The 21,189-nt window shown below is 34.7% G+C and overlaps 1 protein-coding gene across 1 annotated transcript in view; it reads left to right on the forward strand.

Annotated features, from left to right (window-relative positions):
* Nucleotides 1-420: 420 nt before the first annotated feature.
* Nucleotides 421-21,189, forward strand: part of LOC106882316 (zinc finger SWIM domain-containing protein 8) — a 32,660-nt gene continuing 11,891 nt past the window's right edge. The window contains exons 1-13 of the mRNA XM_052968266.1: nucleotides 421-568; nucleotides 1,713-1,908; nucleotides 2,114-2,480; nucleotides 6,871-7,601; nucleotides 8,215-8,356; nucleotides 8,449-8,624; nucleotides 9,590-9,776; nucleotides 9,920-10,033; nucleotides 10,475-10,599; nucleotides 11,030-11,547; nucleotides 11,841-11,944; nucleotides 14,563-14,761; nucleotides 19,047-19,327. Of these exons, the coding sequence (XP_052824226.1) occupies nucleotides 558-568; nucleotides 1,713-1,908; nucleotides 2,114-2,480; nucleotides 6,871-7,601; nucleotides 8,215-8,356; nucleotides 8,449-8,624; nucleotides 9,590-9,776; nucleotides 9,920-10,033; nucleotides 10,475-10,599; nucleotides 11,030-11,547; nucleotides 11,841-11,944; nucleotides 14,563-14,761; nucleotides 19,047-19,327 (3,151 nt within the window). The 5' untranslated portion in view covers nucleotides 421-557. The remainder of the gene's footprint in view (nucleotides 569-1,712; nucleotides 1,909-2,113; nucleotides 2,481-6,870; nucleotides 7,602-8,214; nucleotides 8,357-8,448; nucleotides 8,625-9,589; nucleotides 9,777-9,919; nucleotides 10,034-10,474; nucleotides 10,600-11,029; nucleotides 11,548-11,840; nucleotides 11,945-14,562; nucleotides 14,762-19,046; nucleotides 19,328-21,189) is intronic.

The following is a 21,189-nucleotide window of genomic DNA, read 5'->3' on the forward strand; positions in this document are numbered from 1 at the left end:
AGAACTTTGAGACAAAAATTATGCAATAGAATTGATTAAGAACCCTTTCTTTAATTATGTTCCAAATATCACATTAATATGTTGATAAATAAAAAAGTTACAGGTGTTTAATGAGACTAGTCTAAATTCATGATTATTTTAGAATTTAATTGAAACTCATGAGGGGTGTATTTTGGTCAGAAATATAGTAACGAAAGGGTTAAGGGTGTATGGACATGGTTTTATTGAGAGTTCATTTTTACTGGCAGTATGGGGAAATAGCTGAAGATAAATTGTCAGTAGATAGGTAAATAGATCTATTTTGTAACAAGTAAGAAGCGACAGAACTCTGATCAAGGTTAAATAAATGCTAGGACTTGAGATTCACATATTATTAAAACTGACATATTAATGCTGGTTTATGATCAATTTGTTTTAATCTTTGTAACCTTTGTATTATTTCAACAGATCCAACTGCTGGTCCTTCTGCTAGTGAACAGACATCTTGGTGCTTGGATCCTGATACACTGCATGAAAACATCAAAAAAACACTTGTGAAACATTGTCTCCCCACACCAATGGTTTTTAGGTAAGTGCTTGTAATATTCTTCGAATATAGAATAATAGTTGTAAGCACATGCATATATATATAGGCTAGAATTGTATGTATTAAAAACAAGTTTGGAAAAATGAAGAAATATATTGAGAAATGAAATCCACATTTTCTGTTTCCACTGAATATATTATAAATTAAGTTACCATGCAAAACCTTAACCAACTTCATGCTTTATTTATAATTCGATTTATAAACCAATATTATTGCTTTTCTCTAGTTTTATAGTCATCATTTTCATTTCCACCTCTTTTTGTATTCATTCCACCCATATTTCTATTCATCCCTCACTCTTTCCACACACTTTTGCAACATTTATCTACCCTTCCTGATTCTTTTACTCACCTTCTTGATCGGTTACCTTGGCGGTATACCCTTGCTCCTTCATGCCATCACCTTTATCTCTTTCAATACCCATTTCTTCTACCAGTATATAATGTGAGGTAGCCTCAAATCTCCTCCTATTTAACCCACCTCACTGTCCTCATTTACTTTCACTTACACTCAAACACTACTCTTTTTTCTTCTTTTCTATTACTCTCTTCCCTAACACTGTCCCTGTTAGTTTCTCCAATACTATCCTCTCACAACAATATATCTTGTTCCTTTTGTCATACTTTAACTCCTTAGCACCTAACCTAAAGTTCCAGTCTCCTATTTTCTTGCTCATTTGTGGAAGCCCTTTAATCTTCTGAATTATAAGGCAACCTCATTAGCACTGGTGCCATGAAAAAAAGCATTGAGTACACTTTGAAAAGTGATTGGTAAATCAAGCAATGCAACAGTGACACTTGTTTACAACATACAAACACACGTACACATACTCACATATATACATTAGGAGTCTTTCAGTTTCTGTCAACAAATCCACTCACAAGGCTTTGGTTGGCTAGGTTTATATGAGAAGACACATGCCCAAGGTGTCACATAGTTGGACTGAACCTGAAACCATGTAGTTGGGAAGTGAATTTCTTAACCATGCAGCTGTGTCTGCACCTATTGTCTCTTAGCTTCACTTTCATAGTATTTATAAGATGTGAAAATTGCATTTAACAAAATTTTTGTGTTGAATTTGGGGTTGAAAAACGGTTAATACTCTATTTTTTTATCTATATTTCAGTGATGTGAACTACTTGTCTTCATCAGCACCACCAGCTGCTGCAGAATGGCAGAGCTTATTGAGACCATTACGTGGTCGAGAACCTGAAGGTATGTGGAATTTACTTTCCATAGTACGCGAGATGTTCCGTCGCAGTGACAATAACGCCGTCCCACTTCTTGAGATACTCACAGATGAAGTTCTACAATGTGAACAGGTAAGTTAAGGAAGGGTTTTTATTTTTTGTTTTTTTCTTAATTTGTTTTGTGTCTGTGATACCAAATCTTCTTGGTTACTCATATAATTTAGTCTTATGTACATTTTTTTTTCTACTGTTTTGAAAATAAAGAGTAAAAGTGGATGAAAGTATCATTTTATTGATTTTACCGTAGCCTTTTTAATATCAACCTACCTTTTTCTAGATTTTAGTTTGGTGGTTTGCAACCAAAATGTCCAGTTCTCACAGTGGTAACAGTAACCATGTGAATCGCTGCAACAGCAACAGTAGTGCAAATGCTTCCCAACACGCAGCAGCCAGTTTCTGTGATGAAATAGTCACACTATGGCGACTGGCTGCTCTAAACCCAAAACTGTCACCTATCCAACGAGACGATCTATGCACTAAATTCCGAGATTGGCATATATCCACAATTGACAAAGTCAAAAAAATTCGTGGTTCAAGCTTTGGCATACCAGTTAGCCTGAAGAAGACTGATATTGAAAATTTCTGTGGGTTTAAACCAGCAGTTGAGGCTTGTTCATTGGACTGGGAAGAATACAATATTCCTGGTAGGTTTTTTATAATAATTTCTTTCTTTCAGAAGTTCATTTGATGTTTAAAATTAGTATATATTATATTCCAGCAAATTAAAGTTGTTTCACTGCTTGAATTTATTGTTATATGAATAAATTCAAAGTGGTTGGCATTATGAAGGGCATCCAGTCATAGAAATCATACCAAATTAGACTGGAGTCTGGTGTAGCCCCTTAGCTTACCAGCTTTGGTCAAACTGTCGAACCCATGCCAGCATGGACAATGGATGTTAAATGATGATGATGAATTAGGAATGTCTATTTGGCACATCCATAGAATTCTCTTATGTCTAGTTATAAGTATTCCAAAGTTTCTTTTTGTTTTTTTTATCTTGTAACTTCTTATTCTTCTCATTATTATTATTAAGGCAGCGAGCTACCAGAATCGCTAGGACACTGGACAAAATACTTAATAGTATTTCACCCATTGCTACATTCTGAGTTCAAATTCCGTCAAGGTCAATTTTGCCTTTCATCCTTTCAGAGTCGATAGAATAAGTACCAGTGAAACGCTGGAGTTTATGTAATCAACAAGTCACCTCCTCCCCAAATTTCAAGCCTTATGCTTTTAGTAGAAAGAATTATTACTATCATTGTATGTATGGTGGCAAGCTGGCAGAATCGTTAGCATGCTGGGTGAAATGCTTAGCAGTATTTTGTCTGCCGCTATGTTCTGAATTCAGATTCCGTCAAGGTCGATTTTGCCTTTCATCCTTTCGGGGTCAATAAATTAAGCATCAGTTATGCACTGGGGTCAATGTAATCGACCTGTCCCCTCCCCCAAAATTTCAGGCTTTGTACCTATCATAGAAAGGATTATTATTATTGTATTTGTATTATATTTTTTTTTGTTTTGCGTTACGAACAGCCATATTACATGGCAGTGAAACATGGGCCGTGACTGCTGAGGACATGCGTAAGCTTGCAAGGAACAAAGCCAGTATGCTCCACTGGATGTGTAATGTCAGTGTACATACTCGACAGAGTATAAGTGCCTTGAGAGAAAAGTTGGACCTAAGAAGCATCAGATGTGGTGTGCAAGAGAGATGACTGCATTGGTATGGTCATGTGGTATGAATGGATGAGGATAGCTGTGTTAAATGTCACACCCTAGCGGTTGAGGGAAACTATGGAAGAGGTAGACCTAGGAAGACCTGGGATGAGGTGGTGAAGCACGACCTTCGAACTTTAGGCCTCACTGAGGCAATGACTAGTGACTGAGACCTTTGGAAATATGCTGTGCTTGAGAAAACCCAGCAAGCCAAGTGAGACCATAACCTGTGGCCTATGCCAGTAGTGTAACCAGCCCACTTAGGCGTACCTTTCTTTCATTGGACACTAAACTCTGCTTGTGAAGACCTGTTGAGACAAGTGAAATCGAAATCAAATTCGATGACATCACCGCATGACTGGCATCCATGCTAGTGGAGCACTAAGAGCCCCATCCGAGCGTGATTGTTGCCAGGGCCACTGACTGGCCCCCATGCTGGTGGCGCATAAAAAGCACCATTCGAGCGTGATCGTTACTAGTGTCGCCTTACTGGCACTTGTGCCAGTGGTACATGGAAAACAACATTCGAGCGAGGGCGTTGCCAGTGCTGCTGGACTGGCTCCTGTGCAGGCGACACGTAAAAACACCATTTGAGTGTGGCCTTTGCCAGTACCGCCTGACTGGTCCTCGTGCCGGTGGCACATAAAAGCATCCACTACACTATCGGAGTGGTTGGCGTTAGAAAGGGCATCCAGCTGTAGAAACTCTGCCAGATCAGATTGGAGCCTGGTGCAGCCATCTGGCTCATTAGTTCCCAGTCAAACTGTCCAACCCATGCCAGCATAGAAAGCAGACGTTAAACGATGATGATGATGTTAGTTTCATCTAAATTGTATGTATTAGCTTTGTCTAAATATTTTTAATTTTTAAATCTCATAATAGGCTGGATCCATTAAAGTATTTCAGCATTACACATATTTCTTATAATGTAAAATGTGTCCAACTCATGCTTACAAGCTTGAAAAACAGGATTTTAAAATTATGGTAGATATGATAGGTACTGGCCCTTGTGCTGGTGGCACGTAAAAGCCCCCACTACACTCTCGGAGTGGTTGGCGTTAGGAAGGACATCCAGCTGTAGAAACTCTGCCAGATCTCAGTCAAATCGTTCAACACATGCTAGCATGGAAAGCAGACGTTAAACGATGATTATGATGATGATGATGAATTGTATATATTTTTTAATTAATTGGCATGACTTGCTGCAGGCATAGCTGTGTGGTTTGAAAAGTTTGCTTCCCAACAATACTATTTCGAGTTCAGTCCTACCACTTGGTTCCATGGGCAAGTATCTTCTACTATAGTCCCCTAGGAAACCAAAGCTTTGTAAGTGGATTTGGTAAATGGAAACTGAAAGAAGCCTGTTGTGTGTATGTGTATATATATATATATATATATATATGTATGTATGTGTGTGTGTGTTTGTGTCTCTTTGTGTTGGCATCATGTGATATTTTTAAATAATGGGAGTTGTAATGTCACAATCATTTAAGCAATGTCATTCCTTACCAATATACTGTGAAAACAATTCTGGCAATGGGGGAAATTATTACACTGCTTAGAAATGTGTGAAGGTTGACAACAGGGACAATATCCAGTTGTAGAAAGTCTTCTTCAGTAAACTCTGTCCAACCAATTTAAGTGAACATGAAAACAATGATGATGATGTACATTTATTTTAAAGTTTCTTGCTGTTGGTGGTCTAGTGGAAATAACTAAACGTTCAGTTTCATAACAGTAGTGCCTCATGTTGTTAACAATTAGTATTATACAATTCTGGTTGTTATATTTCTATTACAATGCTAATACTACTCATTCTGTTTACCAAAATTTATTCCACACCATAATAATCATGACATATTTTTGCTGCACTCTTGTTTTTTCAATGTATTTATACAAAAGCAGGGGATAAACAAGTACATCATTTTTCTATATAGTCTCCTTCCTTTTCAATGCACCTGGTCCAGCACTCCGATAGTGTAGTGGGTGCTTTTATGTGCCACCGGCACGAGGACCAGTCAGGCGGTACTGGCAAAGGCCACACTCAAATGGTGTTTTTACGTGTCGCCTGCACAGGAGCCAGTCCAGCAGCACTGGCAACGCCCTCGCTCAAAGAAGAAGGTTTTCAGCTGGTCGTGCAACCATTTATGCACCGCTTTCTTCACATCTTCATCTGTAGGAAATCAATGACCTTGTAAACCGTCTTTGATCAGTCCAAAAATATGATAGTCAAAAGGGGCAAGATCTGAACTATAGGCAGGGTGTTCCAGCACTTCAAAACCCAATTGGTTAATGGTTTAAACAGTCTAGGCAGCCGTGTGGACGTGCATTGTCATGCATCAACAAAACTTCGACAATAGGCTTCGGTGTTTTGTGCAAGTTGCTGGCTTCAGTTTTTTGAGTCCCCAAAAAGGGTGTCACCTTTCCCGCAGATGACTGAGTCTTGAATTTCTTCATTGCTGGTGAAGATGTTTCCACTCCATACTCTGTCTTTTGGATTCTGCCTAATAATGATGGGCCCACGTTTCATCTCCTATGACTATTCTTCTCAAAAATTCCTTACCCCTATTGTTGTAGAGATCAAGTAAACGGTAGACCTCAAGACGTTTGCACTTGTGCTCTGCAGTAAGCTCCCTTGGCACCCATCTTGCACAGACTTCATAGAAACCGAGGTCATCATGGCTGATTTGATGCACAGAATCCTGATTAATCTGCAGAGAACGAGCTACCTCGTTGATAACTCGCTGGTTCACCATTACCATCTCTCAAGTTCACTGAATCTTCTCATCAGTGGTGGAGATTGATGGGCATCCTGCTCTCTCTTCATATGTCACACTTGTCCAGCCACTATTAAACTTCTTAATCCACTCATACACACTTCTGTTTGGTAGTGCACTGTTCTCATATTGTGTTAAAAGCTTCCAATGAATCTCAGCACTTGACACATCTGACCAGAGAAATCAGATCACTGCTCTTTGTTCGTTGGTGCACATTGCTAGTGGAGCGGTCATGCTTACACTGTAAAGCCAGAAAAAAAAAAAGGTGCGATCAGGTACAAACTTTGATCACATGACCACAATAGTGCCAACTATAAGCATGCATGTGTAGAAGGCAATGTGACGACAATAAAGATATGTTATGGCAAAAGTGTGGATAATTTTTGACTTCCCCTCATAGAAATGGGTGATACTGTATACACAAAAGTATGTCACGAAAAATGTGTGTTTTGTTATTGTTTAGTTCAGTAGATAATGTGTTTATTGTAAAACAGTGTAATGTTAATTGTTTTGTGTTGTTGTTTTTATCTTGTTACAGGTATAACGTACTCAGAAGGTCTTGGCACTCAATATCACATTAGTCGCATCCAAGAAACAGAGACTAAAAAATTATCTCGAGTACAGACTGTTGCAGTTTGTTCACAAGATCTCATCAGTTCAGATTCTTCAACACGCTGCACCCATCCAGCAATGAATTTTGACCCAACAACTGGCACAGACCTCAGGGAACCTCATTACTTTTTCAAAAGCATTCCAGGCCCTGGTTTGATGTCTTTTGATGTTGGCAACATGGATTCTGTTTTGAGTTCTGGTTCTGAGGGATTTTGTGAACCAGATAAATCAGACACTGAAACAACTAGGAACTCGAGTAGCAGCAATGGAAAGAACAAAGTTACACACCAAGAGAGTATCGATAACTCTGAGTATAGAGGTAACTGTCAAAACTATAAAGACAAGAACTTAGTTGACTCTGTAAAATTTTCTGTGGTTGTGTCGGATACAAATGGTGACTCAGATGCCTCACTTCCAGGGACATCTGGCTGCCAAAATGGAGCTAAGACTTCTGCACATTCTGAGCAAGGAGGAGAATCACCGCGCTTAGAGCCCAGTCTGTCTGCAGAGTCCCAGCCATCAAGTGATGAATACCAGTTGTATTTTTATGATACTAAAGTGTTGGTTAAATCATCAGAGTCTGAGAAAAAGAAAAAAGACAAAACTGAGGAACCAAATTACTTCTTTGGTCTAAAGACTAGCTACAGCAAACAAGATGTAAGTATCATTCAGTTAAAAAATTAATTTTTCGTATAATTTCATTCTAAAATTAGTTAATATTTTTAAATGAGCTTGAACTCCAATCTTTACTCTTTGTATTAAAAATAAGTTTAAGTTTGTAACTTTTTATTGGTTACACATTGAATTCAGCATGTTTTAACCCCTTAGCATTCAAACCAGCCTTCTTCAGCCCAAATATTCTACCTGTTTTATGTTAAAACCAGCAAGATGCACCATCACACACCTACACTACATTGCCATTCTAAAAGGAAACAGTCACATCATTGAAATCTTGAACTTATGACACAGGGCACGATTAATTTAAAACAAAGTGAACAAATAGGCATTACATTTGATAGGGTAATCTGAATGCTAAAGCTGTTAAGATGCAGTTTAAGAAATTTGTGTAGTTAAAATATATGAATTATATAAATGGTACAAAACTTCATTTTTCTTTCTCTCTCTTTCTCTCTCTCTCTCTCTCTCTCTCTCTCTCTCTCTCTCTCTCTCTCTCCACGTATAAACTAAATTTTGTATTTCTTGAGTATAATTCTGAAATATATAAACTAAATTCAGATCTGATTGTGAGTGTTTCAAACTGTCATTGCAGATTTGGTTTGCACGTGCTGAAGCATTACATACGCATGGACATAATAAAGAAGCATGTAAATTAGCGCAAAAATTAGCTGAAGAAATTCTTGCAAATCCTCCAGATTTCTTAGCTGAGGCTAACACAGTATCAGCTCCTAAAGGTACTTATTATCTATGTTATTTAATTCTAAATTGAGATATTGTGGCTTTTCCCTTTTTTTCATAAGCTAATTTGTTTGTCCTTCTCTTTCAGGAAAGAAGAAGAAGCTGCAAAATAGTGTTAGTCTGTTAGCTAGTCAAACTCTTGCAAAAGCTGCATTCTTGTGTAATGTGCTCTCTGAAGACCCTGACTGTTATCCATTAGCCTTCAACATTGCTATGTTTGGCTTAGAAATGCCTCGGCCTCCTGCATCTAACAAAGTTTTGGAGGTATGATATTCATGCTACGTTTTTGTTGTTGCTGAGTTTGTTTTGTTTTTTTTTGCTTTTTTTTCTCTAATCTTCAACTTTTTCTGTTTATGCAATGAATTGTTCTAGAGTGATACAATATGTACCAATTTCAAGTGCAAAAAAGTCACAAACTGAGTTAATTGTTAACTGGGAGACTAAGGGATGATTTGATCTCCCCCAGTTAACACTATAAAATATAAATTTAAATGAACAATGAAATACAAGATTATTTTCAATCTGGCCTTCCATATACTTTCAACACTCTAATGTGTCTTTGGTCTCATAAAATTTAGGGAATCTTCCATTAGATAATCCTCACAATTGAATCTCTGGATCTCTTTGAGAATTCATACTAAACATTAACAGGCTTAATCCCACACTGTTTTTTTTTTTTAATCCACCATTAAAGAAAAGTGTGCAGAAATAATCTTTCTATAATTTGTTGAAAGGGTTAGGTAGAATTTCTCTTGTACATATAGTTATTGAACTATATCCATTTTATTCTTATAACATGATAAAAACAAATTTTAAACATGATGTAAAAAGAACTACAATCATTCTTTTCTCTGCATGCATTTTTAAGAAGACTGTATTTATCTCAAATCACTTACAGAAATTACTTATATTCAATCAAATCAACAAGGGAATTTGTAATGGGTCACTCAATCTACCAGAAATGACAGTCAAATCTTCCTCAAACCACAGCCTATTATCTTCTAAAAGGACAAATCAAATAATGTTGTCTGGAATACACTATTCCTGAAAATAAATGATCTTCTTTCAAAATGATTACTAACAAAATAAACACTTAGTATTCCTTACTAATAGCCATTAATCTAAGATTTGCTATGAGAACACTGCATATTGAAGTAAACTAGTGAAAATAATATGGTCACTATAGAAAACAGCAACAATAATGAAAATGAGATATTTATGTATTTCAGGTAAAATTAGCCTACCAGGAGTCTGAATTATTGACTTTATTGAAGAAGATACCACTGGGTCAATCAGAACTGAATATTTTGAGGGAGAAAGCAGAGCAGCTTCGGGATGGCAAATTACAATCACGAGGTGAAGCCCTCCTGCCTCTCACTTTGGCTAGTTTTATATTTGACCTCTTCTGTATGCCAGGTAAGCTCTTTACACAGCTTGATGTTTGTACTCTACAAAATGTTTTTGAATTAACAAAAGATAATGCAGTAACATCTCCAGTCAAAACTGATTCTTCCAAAAGACACAATGCATTTTACTGTTTTTCTTTCTCTTTTCAACAGCAAGTCCAGCTTGTGGTAACAATGGCAAATCACCTAACAGGTCACAAAGTCAAGTACTAACAAAATTACCATCATATGAAAAACTTGGATTTGAGGCTGCTGTTGCTGCTCTTGGTATGTTTTGCCTGATAGAAAAATTTGTTTTGCTAGATTTCATTTCAAATTAATGCTTTTATCATAGTGTCAGAAATTACTGCAAAATTAACTTTTTTTCATTCTTTTAAACATACATTTTTAACTATTGAATGCTGCATGACTTTACATTATAAATTTTTATTTTAATCAAAAAATTTCTACAATGCTAATTTGCAAAGGGTTTTCATATGGTTCACAGTATAAAGAAAATGCTTTATAATATCTAATTCAAATTCCTATTTCTTTATTCAAATCCAGTCTTGTTTGACTTAATCAATTTCATCCAGCTCTTATTGAGCACTAAGTTCTGATAAAATATACCAGAACTAAAAAGAAGTTTTAACTCTAGGAAGAAGTGAATAGGAGCTTAAATCAATTCACTATGACTTCTTTTTGACCACTTTTTAATTTTGTACATAGGTTTGAAAGCCAATGTTTCAGAAGCAGAACATCCTCTTCTGTGTGAAGGGACTCGTAGACAGCGTGGAGATTTAGCTATTACAATGCTTGTTCATTACAAGGATGACCAGGCAAAGTTGAGTAAGGTAAGATTTTTGTGCCATTAGAAAATCAAAATATTGAAGTTTGTATGTGTGTTCACATGTGTATTTAACTTTTAGAATAATAATACATTACCATAGCAGCACTTTCAGAATGTTTTGGTGGATACCTAATATCAAGATTAAAGTATTTCATGGCTTTACATCCTCTAGAAATGAGCTTGCCAGGTACAATTGTGTTTGATTTTTATGTTTTTATATTTAAAGACTTATAGAAATTGTATGTTTTTGAGAATCAAAAATTTTACATGTTTTAGGATATGTGTTTTACATACCCTCTAAGCAAAGGTGTGATAATTATCAATTCACTGTGTAAACTAGGTATAGGTTAATTTATAATTAGTTTTCTCTATATTTAAAATTTTGAAGAATAATAGTGAAGACTAACAATTATTTTTTTGGATTTGACTTGCAGATTATTGACAAATTACTTGACAAAGAAGTTCATCAAATGTATAAAGCCCCCAGTTTGTCAACTTATTTATCCAATAAATCTGGTAGCCATCAGTCATCATCAACAACTGGAAGTACTGAAGCTGGGGCTAAACGCACCAAATTTGGTTCTTGCAGTGATCCCAACACTACCAGTAGTAAATCATCTTCAACTCAACACTCATCAACATCATCATCATCATCAAGTCAACAGCATGTAAAAGAAGATGGCAGCAGTACAACAACTGTTACGGCAGCTGCAGTCTCCACTACAAACACCATCAGCAGTCACTCAGCTTCTTCTGCTGGACGGCTTGATTTACCTCAATCAGGCATGCTTATGGGTTCATCGGGTTCTGTGGGCGGTGATCCCGATCAGAGTGGATGGCAAAATTCTCCAGCACAGAGACTTGACTATCTCAACCTTGAACAAGGACAAGCAACAAGCAATCATAGTACAGGTGCCCGACCAAAAACCATGTATTCTCTTAAATATAACAGGTAAAATGTTTACTTATATGATGAGAATTTATTCTGAATTCTTTGAAATGTATTTGACAAGAAATTTGTTTTGAAATTACATCTTGAAACTTGTCTATTTTGGGAGAATCATTTTTGTGTTATATTTAAAAAAAATTTTTTCCTTTTAATTCGCTGAAATTTCCATCTTAATTGAAAAAAACAAAAACTTAGATACAGATCATATGCCCACAAGCATATGGCGTAGTGGTTACTGCTGAAATTTTCATTTTCTTATGGTTAAATTAAATTCTCTCTCTTTCTGTCTGCTTTAGTGGCAAAGATACTGACAGTTCAGCTTTGGAAGAAGATGGAGATGATTTGAAAGCACTTGAGGCTCGTATACGCTGTATGACTTTAAGGAAGAAACCATCACAAGGTATGAATTTGATATGTGCATTAGGGTGCTATAAGGTGTGTTTGTAACCTATAACTTGAGAGTGCTTATTCAACTCATTTTACTCCTTAACTTTTTACCATAATGCCTGTAACTATCTGTGGTTGTATGTTGCAAAAGAATCCACATGCTCTCTCTTCGTATCTTTGTTTTATCATATTCAATATCTCAATTTTCTTTGATACACTGTTTTGCAATCCTGAATACTTCATCCCTCTGGTCCTCATACTGTGGCACATGAGTCAGTATAGATTTGCTCTATTTGTGTTTGAGTTGGAGGTGCTGATATAAGGCATACAGAAGGATTTACCCTGGACTTGCTGTATACAGATTATCTGGTATTTATTGCAGGAAGTATGGATGGTTTGATGAATGAGAACCCTGGCATGGGTTGGACTGTTTGACCAGAACTGGCAGACAGGAGAGCTGCACCAGGCTCCTGTCTGATTTGCCTTGGTTTCTATAGCTGGATGGCCTTCCTAACACCAACCATTTTACAGCATGTTCTGGGTGCTTTTATGTGGAACTGGCACAGGGCTCTTGCAGGTCAATCACCTTCATCAGTAAGAGCAGCATTAACACTTCTGCTGTGGAGGACAGATCTTGAGTACAGCAAGTCATTAGATATGTTGGTCCTTTGTCATCTCTATAAGGATCAGTGTCCTGAGGTTGTCCTTCAGTACTTTGTCCCGTGTCTTCCTTGGATCTCCCTCTGCCACAAGTTCCATCCACTTTGCATGATCAGCTCTTTTTTTGTGGAGCTATCAACATCTATCCATGTTACATGGCCAAACTAGCACAATCTGCTCTCTTGCATATTCCATCTAATTCCTCTTATGCCTAACTTTTCTCTCAGCACACTAGCACTCTGTCACACATGTACACTTACACTGCACATCCAGTGGAGTACACTAGCCTTTGAAGGAATGTATAACTGCAAAAAGTACTGAGGTGAATATTGAAAAAACAAGGTAAAGGCAAATGGTAAGGTGGACAGACCAGCGAAGTGATAGTGTGCAGAAAAGGTGTTGAAAAAACTCCATTCAATGTACAATATGTGCTGGGCTGGTTCATCAAAAATGTAGTGGATTTGAGAAGGTTATTAACTGACATGGCAGCTACACATTAGTATAAAGTGTGTATGGAGGAAATTGCAGATGAAGAGAATGTTGAAATTGATCTAGGAAATGGCATGAAGATGGAAGTTGTGAAAACATTTAGTGACTAGAAGATATACTGAATAAAGAAGCTGGATTAGACTCCACAGTGCTGGTGAAACTGAGAGCCACATGGAGAGGTTTAGGGAACTGAATGGTGTGCTAATGAGGAGGAGGGGAGTATCACTGAAACTGAAGGGCAAGACGTGTGCTGCATGTGTGAAAGTGCTATGAGATAAGACTTTTGGTGGCCTGCAAGGCTAACCCCTGTTTTTGCAGGGAAATGATGTCAATCTTCTTATATTGTACTCTTTTTGAAAAATAGAAAGAAGTATATGAGCTTCAGATTTAGTAATAGAAACTCTGAGTTTGAATGCCACAAGCATAACACATGGCAAACTTAACACTAGATTATTTCCAATAATGATGAATAGCTATTTTGAAAGCAATGATTTTCAAATGAAGAATGGAGAAAACTTATAAAAATATTTATCTTCCAAAATCTTTGGCAGCAAGCAAGCAAGCTCAGTCTGTCCTCGTCATACTCATTGATTATTTTGTAGTTTTTTTTCCAATTCAAGTGTTCCTCATAATAACTTTGGAAACTTATTGCTTTACAAAATATAAACAAAGGAAAAAAGGGGACAAACTGAATGCGATTAGGGTATTTTTATTGTAAAAATAATGATAAATATAATTTAGTATGCTACATAACATAATACTAGTTTATAACTCATTTTGTATGGTGATATATACAAAATTTGAATAACTTTATGCATTCCCCTAATTTTATTTGCACTTAACCTTTTCTTGCATGCCAAACATTATAATTATATTAAACGAGAAAAACTTAATTATAACACAAAGGTGTATTTTAGTTCAAATATAGTGACAAAAAGGTTAATGCCTTCTTGGAAAGAGAGTAACTTTGAAAATAATGCCTATGGAAACTGAAATAAATCAAGCTCTCTCTTCATTTCAGTCCATAGGTATGGCCACACTTGTATATATAAACCTTTGTAAAATTATAAATGTAACAATTATATTGTTTCCCTATATATTGATATGTGTGTGTAATTTTCATCATTTTTATGCTGCTTTAGGTTGAACAGGTTGTGACTGCCAGAGTTATTGCCCTCCTAGATAGTTTGGAGGATCACGTCTCACTTGAATGTTTAATTTTTGATAGGGTTATTATTTTAAAGTCACCATGTATAAACTGACATCTTGCTTTTATAAAATTTATCAATTCCCTCAACTTCAGATGTCTTTGAATTTTGTTCATAAATCTTTTTAATGGAACTTAGTCTGTTACTTCTTTCAGTCGTTGGACTGCAGCTATGTGAGGACACTGCTTTCAAGGATTTTAGTTGTATCCATTACTTATTTTAATCTGCTACTTATTTTATGAATTTTTTTTTTTTTTTTTCCTAATATTTCCAGGTATGGCTAGTATTGATAGCAGTGCACCAGAAACAACCTCAAGTGATAACTCCCCTACTCTGATACGTCGCAGTTGGTCAAAGCATCAAGGGCCAGGCAGTGACAGTGGTAGCAGTGGTAAGAGTAGTGATTCACTTGGGTCTAGTAGTTCCGAGGAAAAAGTTGCTGTTAACTGTAACAAAGTTAGAGAGAATGAAAGGTAATAATATATTGAATTATGTCTCATGTTTGTGCATGCATACACACAAACATTTTTCTTCTAAAATCATTTGATTTTTAATCAAGATTATTTACACACATTTAATACAATGGTTACTTTCTAAGACATTAAACTATCTTTTATCTTTTTTATAATTGTTTCAGTCATTTTACTGGGGCACTGCCTTCAAGAATTTTTAGTTGAATGAATCAACCTTAGTACTTTTTTTTTTAAGCCTGGTATTTATTTTATCGGTCTCTTTTGCTGAACTGCTAAGTTATGGGGATGTAAACACACCAGTACTGGTTGTCAAGTGGTGGTGGGGAACAAAGACACACACACACACGATAGGCTTCTTTCAGTTTCCATCAACCAAATCCACTCACAAGGCTTTGGTCAGCCTGAGGCTATAGTAGAAGATACTTGCCCAGGGTGGCATACAGTGGGACTGAACCCAGAACCATGTGGTTGGGAAGGGAACTTCTTACCACACAGTTACACCTACGCCTAGTTAGCTATTCTCATTCATATTGTTAATTAATATCACTTATCATTAGAATACTGATTACAAAGTTCATGAATGAGAGAATCACTAGAGTCAAACAAAAAGCTCAGCAGTATTTAGTCACATTCCTTTACATTTTGTGTTCAAATCCTATGAAGGTCAACTTTGCTTTTCACCCATTTGGTGGGGATGATAAAATAAGTATCATTAAAGTATAGTAGGCTGACTAATTACCTATACCCATTCCACAATATTTGTAGCTTTGTACACAGTTTAACATCAGTGTTGTTCTGATTAGGACATTCTTCTGATTTGTTGTCATTCATATTCTCATAACATAAATAGAAAGATGTTATTAAACTTTCTGCCTTGGAGTTTTGTTTTTATGATTGTGTGTGTGTTTGTTTGGGGGCAGAGGTTTATGGTATCTACTTAACTCCACTGGTCTACTTTTAGTTAGAACACATTTACAAATATTCTTGAACTCTAGTGCAATGGTTTAACCTAATCAGTTGAATGTTGGCTTCTGAAGTTTTATCGAAGCAAGTTCAATCAGTATGCAATTGATATTTTGATGATGAGGATGGTTAGGATAATTTAAATGCTTCTGTCGTGTTATATAAACTATCAGTTAAATATTATTTAGAATTAGTGTTTCAGATTCCTAGCTTAGGATTGTCACCAAGCTAAGATATTAGTTTTGTTTTAAAAGTGAAATGTTTTACAAAACAACTTTTATTAAAACAATACTAATCTTAGAGACTTTTTCTGGTGATCCCCTTCATAGAGAAATATTTAAAGATAGCCATTTTATATTCTTAAAATCTACTTTATGTATATATAAATTTGTAATGTCTTATGTGGTGCTGAAAATTATGTTGTAAGTCCTTCGTTCTTCAATTTTATCATCAATATAAATCTAATAAAGTCTCATTTGAGATTGAAATTGCTTTTTGTTACAGTTCACTCTTTCACCATTCAGGTATACTGACACAAAATTTGTCATGCAAATGAATTACTCTTCTTTCTGTTTGTTATTATCTCCCTCTGATATTTTATGTGGTCAAGCTCTATAGTCTCTTCAATCTATTTGGTCAAAGCTGACATTTAATAATGCTAATTCAAGTTTAGCAGTCAATATGTCCATGTATTGACATTAAGCTATCTTAATTGATTGCGTCATGTTAAGAATGCATACTTGACATTTATGCACTCTCCCCTGATTACTACAAAATCTTTGCGAAATATTTTCTCCAAAGAAAATTCAGCTTCAGTTTATTCTCTGTCTTGTTTTCTGTTTCAGTCTCACAAATCCATTTCTGGCCAGGATCACTTCCTTAGTTCTTATTGATACAAGAATGCCATCTACTAATATGAAGACTATCAGGTTAGTCCAGAATGGGTGGCCCCTGATTAATCGAAAAGTTCAGTTCTCGAAAATTGGTCCATTAAGCAATGTTTCATGAAACATTTTTCTAATATAAATCTGTTTTGAAAATGGAGATATATTCATATATCAGAGAAAAATATCTCACCTGCATATAGTAAGTGTGTTTTTCATATGACCTTGAACATCTGCTGCACAGTATTTGAGATGTCCAAAAATAAATTTTGCAGTACCATTCAGGAAACTGAATGACAGTCCATCAAATAATATAGTGAGGATTTTAGTGTAATAAAAACATATAATCAAACTATTTTCTTCCATTTTGATGGATACAAAAGTTGTTACAGTCACAGTGTAACAATGTCTTTTTAAACTTTTACAATTCACATATAATATCTAATGAAATACCATTATTACATTTTCCTGTAGCTATTGCTTATGCTCATTATTCCAGTTGCTTTGAAAGTTGTAAAATGTGGCTCTTAAATCTTTTCATATTGAATAGTAACTTTACATTTGTCTTCTCAAGCGTTGTTACTTACTAAGTTGTCAAATATTATTTTCTTGTTCATTGTAAATTCATTACTTAAACTCGTAACAAATTCTGTTATATTTATATATTGTGATTCTTCGAGAGATTGTTACAGTTTTCTCTTCTTGCATATACTATAAAGCTCTAAATATTTCCTGAGTTATTTTTACTATATTTTCTATTTCCATTTTGTTTTGTCACAAGTTCTGTTGTCTCTGCCTTGTTGTCTACTCTTGTTAACTTTTTTTGTACGTTTACCAGTTTTTAAAAAATTGTCATCTTACATTGCAATTGCAATTTTCTCTGCATTCTGTTGAAGTTAATAAGCTATGCTACATATATAATTTTCACTTGTGTTACTTCAATAATTATAAAATTAAGCATAGTGCATTGATATTTATGTATTTTTACATACATTTCAAATTTTACCTCATTCTGTTTCTCTAATTGCTTCTCTTATAGTGATAAATATCCTCAGTGATTTACATTTCAACAATGAACTGAAATAGTTATATCCATTTGCTATGGACACTTATCATAATAATCACTTTAATAGGGAGTTGCAATTGTGCGTGTGTTCCCCTATTCATACATGTTAGTAATTAGAATGTATGTCACTGAATTGTTACTGTTAGTCCAGGTAGAATAATTGAATTGCTTGAATTTATATTGAGAAAAGTAAAGTGGTTGTTATCATGAAGTACATCAACTTATGAAATATACAAATGTCTAAAAATGTGTACACCTATCCAAGCCTTATAAACTGTGATAAAAATGTTGCTCTATATAATCATCTCAATTTTACATATTACTATTGTGATCAATAGCCTTAAAAGTAGTACAACCTTTACTAGAAGCATTTATTTACCCTTTTATTATTTCAGAAAAGTTACAAGCTCTTTGTAACCTGTAGGATCTGGGGAATCCTCTAGGGTTGGAATTATTTGCTTTTTAGCACTTTGGGTTGGTTTTGGAGGGGTTTTTTTTTTTTTTTTTCTGCTACAAAATCTTTAATGACAAAACCATAAGGGTAGTATGATCTCCAAATAATGACATTTTGTTTCTGATTCAAATTTTGGTTAAAAAAATACAGTAAGGTTATTAAAATCACAACTGAGCACAAAAATAATTGTTTTGGGAGCTTGATTGTAACAATTATCATTGTGGGTTCAAGTTATAGTGCTTCCTTATTTAGTCATTGCAGTAATAAAATAAATTGGTTTAATAAGTTTGCAGTATTGTCTTTATCCGCATAAATATTACATACACTTATAGTTGATTTTCACATTAAATGTAGTTACACATGCAACATTTTGGCTCTTTGAAAATAAATTTGTAAATAATGTCAAAATACCATAGGATTTAAGAAAATGTAGCCATAGTAATTGAGAAAATGTTGATTCTTTCACCAAGCTGTTTTGTTTCATTAATAGACAAGGAATGTGAAGAAAAAAGTCCATGTCAGTTTATTTTTTCTTAGTCAATATTTGAATTTTTTGCAAATTCTTTAATCTTTTGAAGAAAATGTAATCCAGTTTTTTTTTTTTAATTAGTCAAAGAAATGAAAGAAAGAATAGAAGCAGTGCTTGAAATGAATATTAACATGTTATTTAAAGCAATTTGTTGTTACTGTTGTAATGGCGCAGTAATTATATTTGCAGAAAAAAACATTTTGATGAGCATCCAGGAAATTGAATGAAAATAGTTTTTAATTGTCAGCATCATTTTAGTTATTCAGAAATTATAAGGAATGGTTCATTTTCACTAGTCATTAAATTGCTACCTTTATGTCATCATCATCATCATCATCATATTTTATCTATATAGATAACTCAATTATTGATTTATATTTTTTCTTCAGATACAAAGGAAAAAGAATTATACCAACTACACCAAATCAGCCAAGTGAGGCTTCTGCTCATTTTATGTTTGAGTTGGCAAAGAATGTTTTGTTTAAAGCTGGGGGTAATAGCTCAACCTCACTTTTTACACGACCCCCAAATAACAACAATCCTACTGGACCACATCGCAACTTACATCTATGTGCTTTCCAAATTGGTCTCTATGCTCTTGGATTACACAATTGTGTATCACCCAACTGGCTGTCTCGTACCTACTCTTCTCATGTTTCTTGGATAACAGGTAATATCTTAGTCTCTACTGCTAATGATTACATGTATTGAGCATTTATGTTAAATGTCTATTGTCATACAATAGTTCCAAAACAAACAAAGCAACAATGGTTTTAAATATCATTAAAAACATTTTAAATACTAGCTGATAACCAGAAATGTCTGTCCATAAAATGCCTACCTGGAAAGTTTATAGCTTCTAAATCAGTGTGAGGTTGGTATCAAAGTATTGAATCATTCACACACTAACATATATGAATAATATTCTTAAGGTCAACATTTACTCACTTGCGACCACTTCTAGGCTTTGTCACTAATTCAGTTTTTAACCAAATTAGATGATGTTTACATTTTTAGACTGGTTACATCCTAAGCTACATTTTCAGCTGCGAAATTTGAAAATTGCTTTGGTAGAAAAAAAAAGTTTCAGTAAAATATGTAAGGTCAAAAACAGGAGAGTAACACCTGAAATCTACTTTCAGTCCAAATTTTTTTTTTCTTTTTTAAGAAATCTATATTTTATTTTAGCTTATATGATAGATCTCGGTGAGAGGAATCTATTCATGTTACTTATATGCAAAAATATTCGGTAGAAAAAAAGTACTGAAGTAAAAACCAGCGCAAAAAAAAAAAATTAACGCCTGAAATCAAATTTGACTCCAAATATCATTTTTATTTCAAAAGGAAACTATATTTAAATTCAACTTTTCTGATAGATCTCCATTAGAGGAATCTGATGATGCCAATTATATAAAAAAAAAATTTTTAATTAAAAACTACTGGGGCCAAATGTGCCAAAAAAGTGGTAACACCTAAAATGAAATTCAGACCCTAAAAATTTTTCTTTTTACCTCATAAGATAGAACTCATCAAGACAAGTGCTGTGGTGCTAATCTTTTCAAAATGTATCATTCACGCATAGTGTGTGAATAATATTCTTAAGGTCAGCATTTACTTACTCATGACCACTTCTAGGCTTTGTCACTAACTCAGCTTTTAACCAAATTAGACGACGTTTACATTTTTAGATTGGTTACATCATAAGCTATATTTCGAGCTAAAAACTTTGAAAATTGGTTCAGTAGCAAAAACGTTTGAGTCAAATATGTGAGGTCACAAACGAGAGAATAACACCTGAAATCAACTTTGAGTTTTTTGTTTGTTTTTTTTTAAATAAATCTATATTTTATTTTAGCTTATATGATAGATCCCGACAACAGGAATATATCCATGTTAGTTATATGCAAAAATATTCAGTAGAAAATAAAGTACTGAGGTAAAAACCAGTGAAAAAAAAAAGAGAGATTAATACCTGAAATTACCTTTGACTCCAAATATTCTCCTTTCAAAAGAAAACTATATTTAAATTTAACTTTTCTCATAGATCTCGCCTTCAGGAATCTCATGATGCTAATTATATATAAAAAAAAATTTTATAAAAAACTACTGGGACCAAATGTGCTGAATGCAGTGGTAATGCCTAAAAGCAAATTCAAGACCTAAACTTTTTCTGTTAAAATTTCGTTTTTGTTTAGCTCATATGATAGAATTCATCAAGACAAGTGCTGTGGTGCTAATCTTTTCAAATATTCAAAATGAAAAACGTTATTATATAAGCTAAATGTGCCAAAAGTACTCTTTTACTCTTTTACTTGTTTCAGTCATTTGACTGTGGCCATGCTGGAGCATCACCTTTAGTCGAGCAAGTCGACCCCAGGACTTATTCTTTTTGGAAGCCTAGTACTTATTCTATCGGTCTCTTTTGCTGAACCGCTAAGTTACGGGGACATAAACACCACCATCGGTTGTCAAGCGATGCTGGAGGGACAAACACAGACACACAAACATATACACACACATACATCTATATAT

This window comes from Octopus bimaculoides, chromosome 5 (genome assembly GCF_001194135.2).
Source record: "Octopus bimaculoides isolate UCB-OBI-ISO-001 chromosome 5, ASM119413v2, whole genome shotgun sequence".
In the NCBI taxonomy this organism is placed as follows: Eukaryota; Metazoa; Mollusca; class Cephalopoda; order Octopoda; family Octopodidae; genus Octopus; species Octopus bimaculoides.